The 19,604-nt window shown below is 41.4% G+C and overlaps 1 protein-coding gene across 7 annotated transcripts in view; it reads left to right on the top strand.

The window, feature by feature from the left end:
• Positions 1-19,604, top strand: part of ARHGEF4 (Rho guanine nucleotide exchange factor 4) — a 155,228-nt gene that overhangs the window by 97,505 nt on the left and 38,119 nt on the right. For all 7 annotated transcript variants that reach the window (XM_083443440.1, XM_083443442.1, XM_083443441.1 and 4 more), the window contains one exon: positions 7,798-7,931. In XM_083443440.1, the coding sequence (XP_083299566.1) occupies positions 7,798-7,931 (134 nt within the window). The remainder of the gene's footprint in view (positions 1-7,797; positions 7,932-19,604) is intronic.

The following is a 19,604-nucleotide window of genomic DNA, read 5'->3' as shown; positions in this document are numbered from 1 at the left end:
GACAGCCACTCTTTCCCAAGGAGATGGCGGGGTCTGTAACAAATAAGAGAAAATGACACACTTCTTGGGTCACTAGAGCTCTTGATAGAAATAGCACAGATAAGACTGGCCCAGAGAGAAAGAGAAATGGCTTCCCAAAAAAGAATTTTGGGAACGATAGTTTACCCACAACAGAACTACATTTCCCAGAATCCTTTACAAACTACAGTTCCCATGAATCTCAGGGAGATGTCATTATTGGTATATAATGGTTTGTTTGTAATTGGTTTAAAAGAATAAAAGAATTCCCTAAATGCCTAGATATGGGTTTGAGACAAATACTCTTTGGGGGAGAGCCCCAGCAAAGATTTAGAGTCACAAAACATGCAGACAAGTTAAGAGTGGAGATATAGCTTGTTAGACCTTTAAATAATCCCCTTTTAAGTTTCTTCCAAAGTTCCCCTTACTTCCCTTAGCTTAGAAAAAAGATACCACATGTTTGATACACACAGCCAGTGTGGTGTAGTGGTTAAGAGCGGTGGACTCGTAATCTGGTGAACCGGGTTCGCGTCTCCGCTCCTCCACATGCAGCTGCTGGGTGACCTTGGGCTAGTCACTCTTCTGTGAAGTCTCAGCCCCACTCACCTCACAGAGTGTTTGTTGTGGGGGAGGAAGGGAAAGGAGAATGTTAGCTGCTTTGAGACTCCTTCGGGTAATGATAAAGTGGGATATCAAATCCAAACTCCAAACTCCTCTGATAAGTTAAAATGGTTTGCTTACAAACTCTTCAAAGGTCAGATTCATGTGCTTTTCCATACAGCAGCAAGAAAAGACAGGCAGTTTAACTTAGTTTCAAGAAGGTAAGAGTTTCTAAATCATTTGTCTAGAAACACGAAGATGGCTTGGTAAAGCCATGTGGTCAAAGTTTGGAGCATCCAACTCAGACGTCCTTTCTGATTGAAATCACATGGTCGAAGAGGGTGAATAAAGACTTTGGTAATCCTCCCTCCCAAATAGGCTGATATATCCCACTGTCATGTGCTTTAACTATATGGGGTGTACTCTGTCAGTGTCTTCTACTAGAAATATAACTTTTTGGGATACTAGAATAATCAGGACTGTATAGAAAATTGGTCTTTGACCTGATGGATCATAGATAGAGATGTAGAAGGCTGGAAAACCCCAGGGAAAACTGAGGAAGGGGAGGAAAAGCACACACACCCCCAATTCATATCTCTAGTTACAGAAAATTGGCCTTTGAACGAATGTGTCATGACCAACAATTGCATCACACCAGTATTATCACCACCATTTTTGACATGTTGATTTTAAAAGAAGGAAGAGAGGAGAGAGAAAGTGGAGAATCTCAAACATAAGAGATAAAGCTTAAAAGTAGATAAAAAGCAATATGTAGCCTAAGGATAATATTTCAGTTCAGGAACTGAAATGGTTGAATACTGCTGCTTAGAGAGCTTTTATACCTCAACCCAAACACAGAAAAATATCATAAATAAAATGTACAAAAATTATTAGATGCAGTAAAATGTACTGTTGATTAAATAATGGGAATTTAAAAAATACTTCTTGATACGGGGACCATTTTTATGCACAGCTATGAGGGAACGTGACATGATTTTTAAATATGAAAGTGAAGTTTCTCAGATGAGCAAAATATGGCATAAATTGTGTGCAGGTAGAAATTCTTCTCCTACAGAAATGTTAGCATGTAATCCCTTTCCACTGGGAGTTACAACTCCACCCCTCACCTCTTCACAGACACAGTCCTGCAGCAGCTGCTTCCCTGGGCCCTCTTCATATTTGTGCAGTTGTTTTGTGAGGGAGCAAAAATGTGCGTGGCAAGTCCTTCTTTCCTCCCTGTCTCATGCCCAGTTCCAGCTTCATGGCTGAGTAGGAATAAATACTCAGGATTATGGATGGAGCAGAAATTTGATTCAGTTAATGTTTAAAGGTGAATCTACTAAACTGGCCCTTACCAAACAACACACAAACCAAAACATAGCTATGCTTCAGAATTCTCACTTGCTTGAGTTTTGTGGTTTAGTTCTCAAAAAAAAAGAAAAAAAAAGTTTATATTAATGGCAAAATGTGCATAAAAATATATTTGTGCAAAGAACATACCAAAATCCATTATATTTGGGCACATTGCTTGCAAAGATGTGTGCATTAGTCAAAACTGCATACAAAAGTATATTTCTTAGGATAAATTCACACCAGAATGCTGATGAGCTGCAGAAATGTGGATAATTGAATTTAAGATTGGAAAAATTAGAAACTAAAAGAACAAATTGACAAATCCTTCCATCCCTACCCAGGACAGCCCAATTCAAATACAACATTTTATTCACTGTACACCACCCTGTTTTTCATGTGCATTCTATTATCTTGTGTTCCACATACATATTATGAAACACTTTTGCAGCTGTGTTTCAGTGTAAAAGGATCTGTAGAACAAGCAGGTTTCCTCGTAACTTTTTTTCAAAGTTCATTTTCGTACAGTCTCACTTTGATACCTCAGGGGATGGGAGAGGAAAGCAAAATAATTGGTCTAGCTGATATGATTGCAAAACCTATTCCCTTTGCTGGTTTTTAACCCTTCACCTTTTAAAAAATATATAAAATATATAAAAGCCACCCCACATTTACCTTTTAGCTATAATTATTTTACACTTTTATCATTTTGGAAATGTCACATTCCTTGGGAATCCATAACTGCACTTCCTTGGATTGATCCATTTGTATGGTTGGCATTTGGGAACTTATGCAAGGTGACATTCGGAGAAGAAGCTCATTTTTAAAAATAAGTTACTACATATTAATGAGGATTCATGCAGCCCTGAATGTAATCAGTGACAAAATTCAATTGGATAAGGATTACAGCCCCAAGCAACATTTGTCGTTCTAACAAGCTCTGAATTTGTTTATTACAAAGGGATATCACAGACGTGGAGTTGTGCTTTAATTCTGTTAAGCTTTGATGAATGCCATCAAAGTTTCTACAGGAAAGAGAAGCAGACATTGCAAAAATAGTTGAGCAAAAGCAAGATTTCCTGCTTCTAGCATTAGGGCACCTGCTGGGCACAGGAAACAGACAAATACCACATCTCAAAATCTACACTTGTTTGCTGTCTGTTTTCATTAGTGGCATCCTGTATGTTTGTAACGTCTGATTTTTGTGTTATGTATTACGGTAAATATTGTTAGTAACTTAATGCAGTCTGTACCAAATCCTGGCCCTTGGCCTGGTTAGCACTTCACTTTTGTGCTATTGAGCAAAAAAGTTAGAATCTCATAAAACAGGCACTAGTTTGGCTGTGATGTCCATTCATCTTGTATGTGGCCATTGGGACAAATGGCTGGGTTCATCTAGTGTCCAGCTTTTGTTTTGCTCCTCCTCCTTTCCCTTCAATATGATAGAGGCTTAATTTTTTTGTAAACATTTTAAATATTGTGCAAATGCTTGTACACTAGGAATGCTTGAAATATTAAATATTTGTGTCCAGGGCTGTTGTTGAGATCAGATCTCACGAGAGCAGTTTTCAGAGGCTCCTACGAGCTAATGACCCACAGAAACATGACTATTCCTAATATAGCTGAAATTTTACAGCTGTACAGTTGTCAAGAACAATACCGTTTGTAACAGCTTACATGGTGTGATGCAAAATAGAAGTAGAAAGATAAAAGATGCCTATATTTAGGCTCTGAGTGGATATTTGGGAACAGACTGTTATGGTTACCACCCAGACAGCTTGATCATGACAATTAAGCCTACCCATTAATGGACTGTGGCGGTATACTCTACTGCCAAAGAACAGCAGAGGTAGGAGAGAACTGGAAAGAAAAAGCAGAAACTTATAAGAGAGCTTTTAAAAGATTTCAGCTCCACACTAGAACATCTCTGGTCAGCTATGATAAAAACATTGGGAGAGGGCTTTTACCTTTTTTACCTGGCTCTCAAACCAAGAATAATTGAAAGTGACATACTTCACTGGGCTGACTCTATGGGTTGTATCCAACTAAATTTTGTTCAGAGTAGGCCCATTGAAATAATGGACCTAACTTAGTCATGGCCAGCAATTTCAGTGGGTCTTCTCTGAGTAGTAGGGGTAACATTGAATACATTGCTGTGTGTGTGTGTAGGAAGAAATGTTTACACATTTTGAAATTCTGTGTAGCTCCACATATCTGAGTAAAAATGTTGTGTATCGCATTTTGTGTTCTCTATCCAGTTTTGATCCTTCAGTGCTCTAAGAACTTGAGGTATGGTGAATAGGCATATTTGGGTAAAGTGAATATTTTATGGGGCAAAGGTGAGATCCTCTTCACAGTATGCTGGTCAGGCTCACAAAAAAAAGTCAGCTACATAAGGAAGCATAGTTGGCACTGGGCCAGCAGTGGTATTGTTGGCACCTGCCAAGGCCAACTCTCCAGCAGTTGTGTGTCCACCGCCAATCTCTGGAGCGTCTTGACTATTCTGTTTCTCCTCCTCCTGTCACTGCCTGTTCACTCGCCCAATCTAACACACAACCAGGGGAAAAGAGTAAGGAGACAGACCAGCATCTTCTACTTCCCTTGCATTCTTCCTCTGGAAACTACTAGTAGTAGTAGTAGTATATTAAAGGTCACAGTCCATCACACTTTTGCTGCGTGAAAAGACTTGTGTGTAGGCACCTTATTAGAAGCTTTCATTCATTTAGCAGAGTTTCTGGAAGCAGTGGTCAGCAATTGAAGTTACTCTTTGAGATGAAACACTCACAGATGCCATAAAACTCAGTCAAGTGATTCATTGCTTGACCGGCCATAAGTGCATCACAGTAGTACTATTTACAATCATTATAGTAATAGCTGTAATGGCATAATTAAGTTTCAGTCCCTCCACCTCCTCCTCCTCCTTATATGCCCTTCCTATCTGACTGGGTTGCCCCAGCCACTCTGGGTGGTTTCTAACATGAATAAAAACGTAATAAAACATTAAATCTTAAAAAACCTTCCTGTACAGGGTTGCCTTCAGGGCAAGTGAATGAGCAGAAGTAGCATGCAGCAGTGCGAAGGGAATGGTCCTCAGAGCGGAGACACTAAGATCTTTCTTAGGGACCCCTCAAAACCTGGACCCTACACCAGTAAGAAGACTTTCTGCATTCTGGAGTGTGGCTGCAGCTTATAAGTGTATTCTGTCTAATTGGTGTAAAAGAAAAGTAGATTCTTTTTATTTATTTTTAACCACAAAGAGGAGAACAGAAGCTATGCAAGGAACTCCACTCTCAGCTAGGAAGCTAGTGGCAGGGTGGGCACTGCTATGTTTACCACAATACCTGGCTTCTACCTTAGCCTCTGACATTCAACAAGCCCTGGAACTATTTTAGAGAAAGCATGCCTGCTTTAATAGATCTATGTGCATTGATGTGATTGCCTCTGACTGAAGGCAGAAATGAGGGTCTGGCATGATGTGTGTCAGGACCTGTTTGTTTACGCAATCAGGTATCCCTGGATATCAGTGATTGAGCTCAGCCTCTTCCCCTCATGTATATACGTGTTCAAAGGATGAATCAGAGGGGTTTAAAAAAGGTCAGCTGGTAAGATCAAGAGCTCTTGTCTTGACTCACCTCCCTTTCATTGCAGGTGAAGTCTTGTTTACATTAGCATGATTAGTGGATGAAAGCCAGTAGCATAGGGAAACATAGTGACCTATGATTGGCTGAAGAGATTCAGCAAATGGATGTGGTCTGAACACACTGGAATACTTTGTGTGTACACAGGGATTAGTTATTCCGGGAGTAACATAACACTGAGGTAGCAAACTCTGGATGTTGAGTTGTAAATACATAGCCAGGGAGATGAAGTATAGGAGGAGATACAAGGAACTTTTCTCAGCTTGAAAGCATTAAGATCTTTAAACTTAATGCTTGATAAAACTGATGAGAAACTATTGTTTGTTTTTCATTTCACTGTGTTTGTGTGTGTTTAAACAAGTACTACTCTTCCACTGCAAATAGTTGTGATCCCAATCTACTGAAATAAATGGAAGATTTGCCATTAACTTTAGGATTGTTCTTGTAATGTAATGGGTTAAAAATCTTCCCAGCCTCAGCTCTCTAGATCCATGACTTAAGTATCAGGGGCATAAGGTTAGTATTTCTGGGAATTCAAAAATAAGTCAGCAGCTTTGCTTCTTACATTTGAAAAATGTTTCTCTCTTGGGCCTTTGACATTTTGGATGCTCTAATTTGTATAAATGCAATGAAAATCCTTCTCTTTTACTTATTTTCAATGTGGCATTTGAACTGCATCTTTGGTGTTGCCGCAAGCAGTGGAACAGTTGGCAGAAACCTGCCACTGCTGCTTTCTTTTGCTAAGCTTGAGCAGCTATTACAGGGTGAAATAACATTTTGCAAGACTGCCCTGGAAAACTCATGCTGCTGATCCCTGAACATGAGTTAAGCTAGGCAAACAAATGTGTGCTTGGCAAGGACACAGATTATAGGTTACAAGGGGGCTTAGCAGAGCACATTTTAACGCAGACCACAACTTTTTCATCTAAGTGCAAATCATATATCAATTGGGGGAGGGGACAGGAAGCAGGAGCAAAACAAAACAAAAACCCAGAAAGCTTTAAAGATGATGGGAGAGATTTGTCTTGAAGCTGAAAATTATAGAGTTCAGTAATGGAACAGGCAGAGGCGGCAAGTAAAGGAAAAGTATAGTGAAACATTTGATGAAACAATAAAGTGTCGTGCTGAGGAAAAGGGAACAAACAGCCTAGAAGGAAATACTTTAGTCTAAAGAGGCATTCTGCCCCTCCCTGTTCCCATCATTTATATTCTCAAAAGCTTAAGTCAAATGGTTTGTTTGCTGCATTTTCCCCTAAGATTTTGACCTAGTTCATGGGTAGGCAGACTTCATGCTTTGAGGATCTACTTCTGTCCCTTAGAGCACTGGAATCTACCAGCCAAAGTCACAAAATGGTGGTTTGGGGTGCAGACAAAGTCTGCCAACAGAAAATGCTCTGTTCATTAGTGGAGAGCTATTGCAATCACTTACAAGCAATATCATCTATAAATGACTGTAATTTGTTTTCACTGACTTTAATATTGTATTTCACCTCATGGTGAAGCATGGGTAAGAAATCAAATAGCTAAAAAAATAAGAATATATATACACCCAGCAGATAGCAAGATTGCAGTGAGTAGGAGCCAAGGGCAAATATGGAGGCAACAGGCAAAGAGAACCAGGCAGGATTTGGTGAGAGCTGAAGCAGAGCAATCAAAACAGACAGATGTTCCAGGCCTAGGTGAAGGGTTGTAAACAGGAGCTGTTGACCACCCTTTCAGCAGCCTGTTTCCTTTAAGCACTTAAGGGAACATAGAAAGATGTCCTATACCAAGTCAATATTGCTGGTCCATCTAACCCAGTATTGCTTGGACTTACTAGCAGTAATTCTTAAGGATTTCAAACTGGTCTTTCCCAACCATGCTTGGAAGATACCAGGAACTGAATTTGAGAGATTCTGTATGCAAACCATGGGCTTTGCTAGGGACCACTGAGACCAGAACCACAGAAAGCAGAGGAAATTTATGGCCACGAGTGAGCTGTATCATTCCAAGATAAAGCAGGGCTATTGCTGAGCTTCATAAATTCCAACAGGTCCTGTCTATTTCTGTTTTCTGTTAGAACTGGTCTGTTTATAGCCTGAAAATTTACATTTATAATAACCTTGTTTTGAACACACTAACTTACTGTGCTTCCTTCCATTCTGCATCTGGCCAACATTCCTGATTTTTGTTTGTTTGTTTATTATTTTAGTCATTGCTGATGGATCACTGGAGAAAACCAGTGATGATGTGGGAAGTGAAGAAGACTTGTATGAAGACTTTCGAAGTTCTAGCCATCGTTATGGCCACCCAGGTGGAGGAGGAGAGCAGCTTGCTATTAATGAGGTACTGCAACTATGGGTTTCTAAGGAAAATAAGACAGAGCTATCATTTTTAAACAACAACAGCAACAGTGAAACTATTATGATTAACCAGGCAGGACTCTCTTTGCAGAAGATGATTTTCTAGTGGTTCATTTATCTGTTAACTCCCTCATGTACGTGAATTTTAGTAGGCAGACTTGCAAAGGCAACTTCCTTTGAAAGAGCATATGGGAGACGTACGATGCTTAAAAATATGTTTGCAAATTTTAAGGTGGAGAAGAAATGATGGAGGATGCATCAATAAGCTCAATCAGGCCAGTTAGCTTAAGACAGAATCACTATGTCCCAGAATCCACCATTAGAGCACACCAGGTTGTTTCCTTTTAATTTTTCATATTTTGGAAGGCCTTTAGATTAATTGCCAATTAATTGTGAGCATTTGTTAGTTCTGTGATATTATTTTATTATCCTAAACATTAAGTTGATGTTGGGTATTTTGGGTGATTTTTAATACATATAATTGAATTTTAGAATAATTTGTATGATCTGTGACTTTTTAATTAATTTCAATTACTTTGAGGAGAAAAGTAGGCAACAAAGTTCTTTGGTCTACTAATATATATGAACCTAGCAGCTGGTATGTTCCATATTGTTCAATCAGAGCTCTGCCTGATGCACTGCTGATCTAGCAGTTGTGTGTGATTTTATTGGTGTGTTCAAAACTGATTCTTCAGCTCTTCTGTTTCACTTTGTTGGGACAAGCAGCATGTATACTGAAGTTCTGCATAAGGCTTCTTATTATCTTAATGTTATAGGTGGGCTAACCAGCAGAATGGTTAAACAAAATTTCAGAAGTGTTGTGCTACTGTGATCTTTGTTTACGTGCATCTATAAGTGCACAGATAGGTTGTTCAACTCAGACCAACTTCCTTTGCACTCATTGGATGGCATGGGACGTGGCTGTGCTTCCACTATTTGATCAAGAAGAGAGGTCCTCTCATATTTATTGACGACCTCTCTGTCTTTCTTTCGGAAGCAACTTTGAATGCACCTTCCAGAAAATATTTGGCCTGGATACATAGTGATTATGATGATTTCCTGTAGAACTACAGACTTTGCTTGGTTATTTTTCCTCCTGAAAAGTGTTCCGTTCATTATTAAAAATGCTTTCAAGTCACCAACTAGGATCAAGGATTAAATATGCTTTTTTATTCAGTGAAGATAGTTTCTGTACACTTTGAAATATATGTTTTTCCATTTGTATTTCCTTCCCTTCCTCATTCAAAATACTAATGACGAAAGAAATAGTATGTTTAAGGAAGAACGATGGTTGTGTATGTATTGAAAAACTGATGTTGGTTGCCTTAAGGAGTTTTGTTATCTGGTGCATTAAGATCAGAATTTTGCCATCCAACTGTGTTTCTAAGCCCACTCACTCATGAATATCCTACATTAGAAAATAGCAATACATTCATTCTATAAATTAATGAAAAATTTCATTGGAGGGTATGAATGCTTGAACTATAGCATAATCTGCTCCGCTTTAGTAGCCTTTCCCCAGCTTAGAATATCATGTAGGAATGAAAGCAGAGATAAAGTTTTGTATTTTACATAAGACTTATAAATGTTTATTAGCAAATTGTACGCTGGCACATTCCAGATTATGAATAAAGCTCTCTGGTATGTAACCACATTTTTCTACTCCATTTCTAAAATATATAGCTCACAGATAATTCCCATTAGAAATTTAACTGCTGTGTTTTTACATGTATTCAGGTTAGTGAAAGAATTTAAACAAGTATTGTTTCTATACAGGGGATATTTTGCAGATATTTAGCAGCAGCAGAAGAGGAGGTGTGACTATGCCCTTTCTTTTAGATGGGAAGGCTTTCCCAAAGTTAGTTCTTTTTTCCTTTTAGCCCAGTTGCAACTAACACAAGTGAGTTTTGACAGAGAGGCTAGTAAAAATAAATAAATTTGTAACATGCTGTTGCCATGTATCAAAGAAAGGTGCAAGGGATATGAAACTAAAGGGCTGTTTTATTGTCGCTCCCATAATCCTCTTAGAGTCAGCCCTTTTGCTGTACAAGTCTGCAATAGCTATCAAAAATCTACCACAAAGGCTTGGGTAATGATTAAATGCCAGTGTTTGGTAAGGGACATGAAAATTAAGCCTCAGTCCAGGCAAAATAGTATGTTGTTATTTACTTGATTTTGTAGTGAATGGTTTGTTGTAAGCTCTGCAAATTGTAGTGGAAAGGCAGGGTATAAATCATCATCATTATATAATTTGCTAATGCTGTTGTTGGTGTTGTTATCCCCATGGTTTCAGACCTCCGTTCTTTGCAAGAATAATTGAGAATGATGTGCCTTTTATGCTAGACTAATGGACTTAAAGGTACCACAGTAATCAGAAACCCACAGCAAGACCAAACTCTGCCTTCAGATATGTGGTTAAAATTTTGTGGTCTGTATGAAGACTGAATGTGAGGTCTTGTCTGACCTGACAAAGGCCCAAGAATAGCAGCTGCCATTCCTGTCATATGGACACAAACGAGCTGCGCATTCAAAACTTGAGTTATATACACACTAATTTTTTTGTGGCGGCGGCAGCGGGGGGCTCATCTGCCATGTTCTAGCCTCAAATAAAACAAAGTGCCAGAAATGGTTGGAGTGGCCAGGGACCTTATGAGTGACAGCTGCAATTCTCTGATTCTTTGTGCATTTGGGGATAATTCATCTGCCCTGAATTTGCAAGGTCAGCTGAGAAATAATATTGACTTTGTCTTGGCAACTGTGCTCAGAGTGCATGACATTAGACGGAAAGGGAAAGAGAGAGTTGTGATATTTGTGTCCGCAAGGAAGGTGATAGATAATTCTGCAGCTGCTGTTTATATGGCAGTTCACCAGCAGGCACTTGCAGAGTTATTCAAAAGATATTGCAGAATGCTTAGCATCAACACTTAACTCTAGAACGATGACTGATCAAATAACCTCTGCAGAGGTGATAACTGACAGGCTTATAACTGACCCTTCCCTTAGGGAACACTTTAGAGAAATGCAGCAAGAGGAATGGCTGCTGGTTTGGGGTGGGGGGGAGGCTCCTGTGGTTGTTAGTCAATGGGTTCTTATCAACTACTTTGGAGTTCAGAGATAGCAGATGAGGTTGGATTCTAACTCCCATTGTCCCAAATTGGCTGTGTGGGCAGGGGCTGATGAAGGCACTGAGTTGGCCACCTCTGATCATTTGGCATGAAACATTGGTTCTTCTTTGCCTAGACTTCCAGGATTCAGAGCTAGATGTGCCTTTGGACTTTATCTTAAGTACAGGCTAGCTAGACTGCCACTACTTAAATGAAGGTGTAAGTAATTCCTTATGGAAGTTCTCCTCCACCACCACCACTTTCTGGTTCGCATGTACTTGTGACAGGTCTGAAACTAGATGTGTGAATTGACACTTCTTGCAAAGTGGCATGATATCATAAGCACAATATGGCTGTTTTCATCTGGCTATTTTATACTAATGATATTATAAATATACATCCCAGTTATTTAACTGTAGCTCTTTGTTGATTTATTTCGTTTATATTTTGCTATTCTTTCAAAGAGCTCAAATAAATGCCTTTGACTCATTATCCTCATTTTGTCCTCTCCGTCACCCTATGAGCTAGGTTAGGTTAAGAGATAGAGACAGGACCAGGTCACCCAATCAAAGTTATGGCTGAGTGGAGATTTAAACCATCACTCTTCTGGCAGAAGTCAGCAGAGAGCCTTGCTGCACCCTAACCACCTAGCCATCAACACTGGAGTTGAGGGGTCAGAATTGCAGCCTTAGTGAATTTGTAAGCTTGCTTGCTTATTTATTTATTTATTTATTTGGAAAAGAACTGTAGATTATGTAATCATTGGACAACTTCCTTTCATTTTGTACTTTTTTTTAAAAAAAAAATTGCAAATAGCAAAATAAAAATAAAAATAAAAATCCTGTTACAGTGGTACCTCGGGTTAAGTACTTAATTCGTTCTGGAGGTCTGTTCTTAACCTGAAACTGTTCTTAACCTGAAGCACCGCTTTAGCTAATGGGGCCTCCTGCTGCTGCTGCCACCGCGCCGCCAGAGTACGATTTCTGTTTTCACCCTGAAGCAAAGTTCTTAACCCGAGGTACTGTTTCTGGGTTAGCGGAGTCTGTAACCTGAAGCGTATGTAACCTGAAGCATATGTAACCCGAGGTACCACTGTACTCTAATCTTGCATGAATATAATAAGAATAGAGTTAGATATATTGTTTTACATGAGGAGACCTTGTGGCAAAACCTTTTAACCATGTTTGATTAAGTAGAATTTGAATTAATGTGGACCTGTTGATTTTTCCTTGTCAGGGATTTTTTCAGATTAATATACATACACCCTGCATTTCTCAGAGGATCCAGATGGTTCACAGTATTAAAACCATAAAATAATAACAACAATAATAGACACACACCATTTCCAGTGCCTCTGGCAGGTCATCTGGTTGGTGAACCACAGCCCTGACCTTGTGACTCCTTACTTTATTCATACTTGTCTCTGTCGCTCAGTCTGGTGCTAACAACACCCTTAGCATGTGCAAGAGAGACCTGTCACAGTGTTTGTTTGGTTTTTTAAAAAAGAGAAGTCTTTTCAGATTTAAGTAGAATTTACAGCAGAGAAGCAGTGGGAAAGGGGGGTGCTTTACTCTTCCTCATCTGCCATTTCTTTCCCCTTACCCATCCACCACACCTCTCCCTCCCTTTCAGATTTTCCTGTAGGGTTCAAAATATATTTTTGCCCTCTTGATGAGGGAAATCCTGCCCATCCTCTCACAGCTTTAATGGAAAGTATATTACAAGGAGGTTGTATGAGCTGCACACTGCACCACATAATTTATATTGTGAGATTGGAGAACTAGGGCACATTTGCTGTGCAGCATCTTACAGTTTTTATTATTTTTTAGTTCTGCTTTGGTAATAATAAGATTATTATTATTTATCGAATTTACCGTATTTTTCGCCCTATCGGACACACTTTTTCCCCTCCAAAAATGAAGGGGAAATGTGTGTGCGTCCTATGGGGCGAATGCAGGCTTTCGCTGAAGCCTGGAGAGCGAGAGGGGTCGGTGCGCACCAACCCCTCTCGCTCTCCAGGCTTCAGGAAGCTCTCCACAAGCCTTGGGAGCTCCGCGGGAGTTCCCGTCGGGCTCCCAAGGCTTGCGGATAGCAGCCTGCATCCCGAAGCCTGGGGCGCGCTGCACAGCGCGCCCCGGGCTTCGTGCAGATATCGGGCAGCCACCATCCCGCTGTTCCCCGACCTGGTTTGGAGGCTGGCGCTGGGGAGAAGCGCCCTTCTCCACAACGCCAGCCCCACAAGCTCGGGGGACAGCGGGGAGGCGGAGCGCCGCCATCCTGCTGTTCCCCGACCTGGTTTGGATTCCCCGACCTGGTTTTTTGGGGAAAATTCCCCCCCCCCCAAAAAAAGTAGGTGCGCCTTATGAGCCGGTGCGCCCTATGGGGCGAAAAATACGGTATATACTGCCCTGTACCCAGAGGTATAAGTTTAAATTGAATACATTCTACTAACCCATCAAATAAAATTAAGTTTTTAAAAATCACTAATATGTTTCCTCAGGCAGTGCCGGAAATCCAAAGCTCCTAAGTACATTATACATTACTTCCCTTCGGAACTTGTTCAAGTAATTCTCTCCCAAACCTTTGTTGTTAGTTCTTTTTTATTTATTTCTCGGCTCTTAAAAGTCCATACAATTTCACTCCTACATGAGCTGTGTAATCTCCCATAGTGCATTTTATACCTCCGCTCCTGCTGAGATACCCCTGAAAGGTCTCTTGCCATTCCATTCCCATTTCTTGCCCCCACCCCCACTCCCGAAACTAAATCTGTGAATGTTTTCACTGATCAGCCTACCAATAAAGGCAATCCAGAAAAGGCGGGCTTCACTTCAAATCCCCCTAAAATCACTTCAAATGGCATGTAATTGCAGCTCTCTCTCTCTCTAGATGCCTCACAGCATGGGCTTTTGAGGGGGGACGCAGGGCGGTGGATCCAGCTGCCCAGAGTGAAATAACTGCACTCCTGCTCTGGCAAAGGCTGATTGATATTTGAAAAGGCTTCAAAATGGGCTGGGCTCAACAGTTTCCACACCAGCTGCCACCAGTTTGCCATATAACACCTTAAAAAGAGGCCTGCTGGATCAGCAGACCAATCTAGTCCAGTGTTTGCTTGTCACATTGCCAACCCGAAAGGAGGGCCTGAACACAACAACACTCCCCACTGGAGGTTGGCGTCTGTCTCAAGAGAAAGTGGAAGGTGCCTCCAGGGAGTGAAGTCAAACCATTGGCCTGATCCAGCACGCTCTTCCTATGTTCTTAAGATTGCAGGTGAGGTTGAACATTTAACTGTGCCTGCCATATTAAAAATAATAAAAGTTTACAGTATTTTGTTATCATGCTCTTGGGGGGGGGGGGAGTCCCTCACTCAATACTTCAGTGACAAGGAGAGGTTTAGCTGCCGATTCATACACAGTGGCATTCCTGACACACTGTCATGTTTTTAAGCATTTTTTCAGACAAGGTAGTGTTTAACCCGCCCCCCCCCCCCCCATAGAGGCTGTTTTCACACAAATGACTTGCCATGTGAAAAATGAGGCGGCAAGTCACTATGTGTGAACTTTACCACCTCTGAAAGATGGGAATCCAGACTAGGTTTGAAAAGCAAATGAGCCTTGCAGCCCGTTTACTGGGAAGTAAGTCTGACTGAATTCAATTGGACTTTTAGCTTTTGTCTATCTGAATCTGCAGGAATGTCCAGTAAGGTCTGACAGTCAGGAGTGCTGGAAACCTACTGATTTTCAGAATCTGGTTGGAAGGGTCTGGTTGGATTTTGCTGACACCCTGGGCTTGGGGCTGAGGTGGTGGGTGACCAGATGCAGAATAGATTCAGGTAGGTAGCCGTGTTGGTCTGATGTAGTCGAAATAAATAAAAATATTTCCCAGTAGCACCTTAGAGACCAACTAAGTTTGTTCTGGGTATGAGCATATGGATGCAAATTTAGAAAAAAAAACTACTATAATAGAAATAGCAATGCATCTTCTCTAAATAATCAACTGGTAGTGACTTACCCCCCCCCCCCAAGGCTACAACATCCCCACTAACACAAATTTGGCAGGTGATCATGAGAGACAAGGCATTTGCTTCTGTCATTATGGAGTGTTGTCCCCAGCAAGGGCCTGACATCATTGTTCTGTCAGAGTTTTGGTGGTGGGTAGCTGTTGCATTTGATTTTTGATATCAGTTCATTGTCCAAAACAGGTTACATAAGAAATATGAAATCTATAAAACCAGCATCAAAATCAGCTAGGGACAAGAGGAAAATTAATTTTTGTTGTGCCCAATGCTTCACATGCATAGTTCTTCTGGTGCAGCAGCACTTCTCTTTCCATCTCTCCCCCACATGCTCCCCAAATCTGCTCTGGAACATCTCCCAAACCTCTGAAGCTGTTTTTATTTGGGGTGGGGATGCCTGGAACATGCAGGAGAGGGAGAGAAAACTCCATTGTGTGTTTGGAAGTTTTCTGCTCATGGAGCTGCATGGAGTATGACCCATAGTTTTCACCATTATTCAAATTTCCATCATACCCTTCATCCAAGCAACTCAGTGTGGTATATAAGGTTATTCACCCCACTCCATTGTATTGTCACAACAACCTTGTAAGGAAGTTTATACTGAGAGAGAGATTGACCTAGGGTCACCTGGTGAACTTAATGGCTGAATAAGGAGTTGAATCTCATTCTCCTTGATTAAAGTCTGATGCTTTAATTGCTGTACCACATTCACTCTATATACATATACATACATTTCCTACATATGTAATGAGACAATTTCCAGAGGACTTCCTCCTGGAATTAAAATACCTGCAAATAAAAGTGTTCATTCACATGAGCATGTTGAACATTTGTGTATGTATTGAAAGTATTCTAATTCAATTTTCAACAAAAAGGAGAGAGCTAAACATGGAGTACACTCAGTTCACCAAAAAACAATGCAAACATAAAATTAGCACGAAATAAAATCTTGATGATGTGCACGTGTGAAATGGCTGTCACCAGCCTAACACCCCAGGCAGAGCTTTCATATTGCCCCATATCATCTTCACACCATTTCACATACTCAGGTGAAGTTCAAGTGATGAGGTATCAAGCAGTCTTTTCGTAGATGAATCAAGCAAAAAACAAACAAACAACTTCCTTCTGCGTGGTGGTCTTTGTAAATGTGACCACTAGCCATATGTCTTGTAGTTCAGCTTGGTAGGAGTGCCTTTTACCAGCTTTATCTGATTTGCTATATTTGACCGTTCTGGGACAGGAACATCCTGAGTGCTGCTTTGGTAACCTCAAGTATGGATTGCTGCAATGCGCTTTATGTGAGTCTGCCCTTGGGCCTGGTTTGGAATCTCCAGCTGGTGCAGAATGTGGCAGCCAGACTGCTGATGGGGACACATAGCTGACAACATGTGACACTACTGTTAAAAACTCTTTATCTAGTCAATTGCAAAGGGTGCTCAGCTACCTCAGAGCCAGTTTCTAGTCATTGTGTTAATTTACAGCACCGTGAACAACTTTGGTGCAGGTTACTTTAGGAATAGCCTGAACCCTTATATCCCAGCTTCATCACTGTGATCTTCTACAAGAGTGTTGTTTGTTCTCCACTGAGCTGGCGAGGCTCATCTGACATCAACAAGAAATGGAGCCTTTAGTATCATGAGCCCAATCCTGTGGAATACTCTGCCAATAGCAATGCAGCAGGCACCATCTGTTTCATACTTTAAATGCCTGCTGAAAACTCTACTATTCCGGCTTATGGGCAATGTTTCACAAGGCTACAGGTGTTATACAAGCTCCTTTCAGACACGGTTCCATGTACAAAGAATGCATGCAGAAAGGTGGCATTTTGACATGTTTCTTTCAATTAGATGTTGAATTAAAGACACATTGTTTTGGGGAAGAACCTGCAGCTGCGAAGCTGCATTCTGAATAGATGCTTTCTTTTTGTGCAGAACAACAACGGGAAAAGGCTACAGCTTAATGAACTTACAGGAATGTTGGTTGAACTGGTATGCTCAGTGGCGAAGCTGCATGCTCCGGCACTGGGGGCAGAGAGCAGGCGGGGGCATGGCTGGCACGTGCCCTGTGGGGTGTGGCGTGCATCCCAGGGCATGGCACGCCACCTGTGGGGCCGTGGTGTGCGTCCCGGGGGTGTGGCATGCCACCCACGGGGGCGTGACATGCTCCCGAGGGGTGTGGCGCGCTACCTGAGGGGGCATGGCGCCCTGCACAGTGGGGAGGTGCGTGGTGTGTGTCGGGGGGCGGCTGCGATGGTACCCCCCTCCCTGATGGTGCCGGAGGCGGTGCGCTCCCCCCTGCTCCCCGTTCCTCCGCCAGTGGGTATGGTTTGACTTTTTTCTTTCCTGATAAATGGCAGTGCCATTGATTCTGTGTTTGCCGTACTACCATAAAGTTTTCAACGAATATGGCTGCACAGTGCAAAAAGTCAAACTTCACATCCTGAGCATGTACTGTTGCCAGCTTAAGATGGTTGCATGAGTCTTTTGTTGAAATGTTGATCTCTCTGTGAAAAACTGGTAATACTTTTGCTTTTATAACATTTAGCCTTTCCTAGACACAAGGGAGATAACAATCTAAGCTGGGGCGGTGGTGGGAGTTTGCATACTAAGCCTGCCTGCCTACATGTTTGTGCTAAGTCCCTAAATCAGATATGGTAGTCTGTTTGTTTGTTTAATTCCAAATGGAAATCTCCCTCAATCAGACCATGGTCCAGCGCCTGTCTCCTGAGTGGCTTGGAGTCTTTCGTACTGTTACGGCAAAATCTGGGTGCGAGGCTGCTCTGCCACCCAGCTCGTCGGACTAAGTCCGCGGGTCCCTGCGGAGGAAAATGAGTTCAGCCGGAGACAGGAGCAAACTGCAGAAGATCCATGTTTATTGCGCAATAAGGTTCAAGGCGAGATTGAACAGCGAGAAATGGGTGACATGAACTTTTGAAACTTCCCTCCATGTCCCAGAATACAGTGCAAAATACATCCCAGTTACATCATGAATACATTAAGAAGAGGTTGGGTTACACAGATTACATCATGAATATATTAAGAAGAGGTTGGGTTCCACAGGATTAACATATGGAGGAGGGAGGGGGGAATATGCAGAGCTGGAGATATGCGTAGATAAGCACATCCTGAGTCCAGGTGATGAGAAGACAATGGTCCATGTATGCATAGTCTGCCACCTGGCATTGCCCAGAGGCAAGGCTTGGCAGAGTGATTTGACAGGATTAGGGTCTTAACACTTTGCTTGAGGGATTATGGAGGACAGGGAAGGTGTCATGGAGTTCTAGAGAAATTGAGCAAATTGGCACGTTGATTTTCTATGATTTATAGATTTTAGTCCCTTCTGTCATTGACAGTTGGAAATAAATGGATATATTGTAGCGAAGAAGGAGGTGAAGAAGACATGCCCCCCCCTTCCGTATCAGTCCCCCATTCGGAGATAGATTTGCATTAAAGTTCTGTAAGAACTTGCAAATCTTTTCTCCGCACCCTAGACTTTGGTGATCTTGTACTACCCTTCCCCCATTTGCCGCATTTGTACATAGTCTGGGAAGGTAGAAGAGGACAGCGAAGGAGGGAACAACACGGAGCAATACAATGTACGTGCGTTATATAGATATGCGCTAAATAATGACTTGGTATCAACCGTACCAGATGTGTGGGTTTATGCAAACCTGAAAGGGACTTGCAAGCCATGCCTCTTACGGTCATTTGCAAGTATAGCAGTGCAGATAGCTGGATATAGGATATTACTTAAAAGGAACATCTGTTGTATTTTGTTACTAAATTACTTGTGCCATTCTAGCTCTTGGGAGAAACATTTTCTCAATAGTGTCTATGCTTTACATTTAGCAGGAAGGTCCACTACTGACTGAAAAATACAGTTGGTGTTTTGTCCTTTGCCATTTTTGTGTGTTTCTCAGGTGTCAAGCTAGCTCTTCTGTGGTCTCACACCGGCATAGTGGTATAGTAACACATCCTGTTGAATCCCCTCAGGGCTTTCATTTAACCATGTCGCCTGTCACTCATCATAGCTGGCACAGGTTTCGGACATATCGTGAGGGAAACGTCTTTGCCTTGGCCATTCAATGGGGTTTTATTATTGCAGGCTCTGGTCTTGCACTCATGGAAAGTTGTTCGCTTGCTCTTAAGGACCAAAAGCTAGTTGCAGCCTGGATACACATGCCCAATTCTAACAGAGTCCAATTTGAATTTATCTTGCCCCATGGTTCTCAACTTTTCAAAACCAATATGTTAAACAAAACCATTCTTAAAAGGGGCACTTCTCCAAATGAGTCAATTTAACTCTATAAGGGACCATTCCTGCTACATCAAGGCATATACACGTTTCTTGTTATCAATAATAGTAATAATATGTTGGAGATGTAAGGAAAGTGAAGGGACCTTATTCCACATATGGTAGTCGTGTCCTCAAATAAATAAATAAAATTCGGGACGTGATCTACACCCCTTTTCATTTGGCATTCTAATCAAAACATCTCAAATAGTAATAAAGAGTGTTGCTTCAAAACTACCTGATAAAA

The sequence above is a fragment of the Podarcis tiliguerta genome, assembly GCF_965153285.1.
Source record: "Podarcis tiliguerta genome assembly, chromosome: 5".
NCBI lineage: Eukaryota > Metazoa > Chordata > Lepidosauria > Squamata > Lacertidae > Podarcis > Podarcis tiliguerta.
Note: the sequence above shows the minus strand (reverse complement) of the source record. Positions and strands in the feature narration are given on the sequence as shown.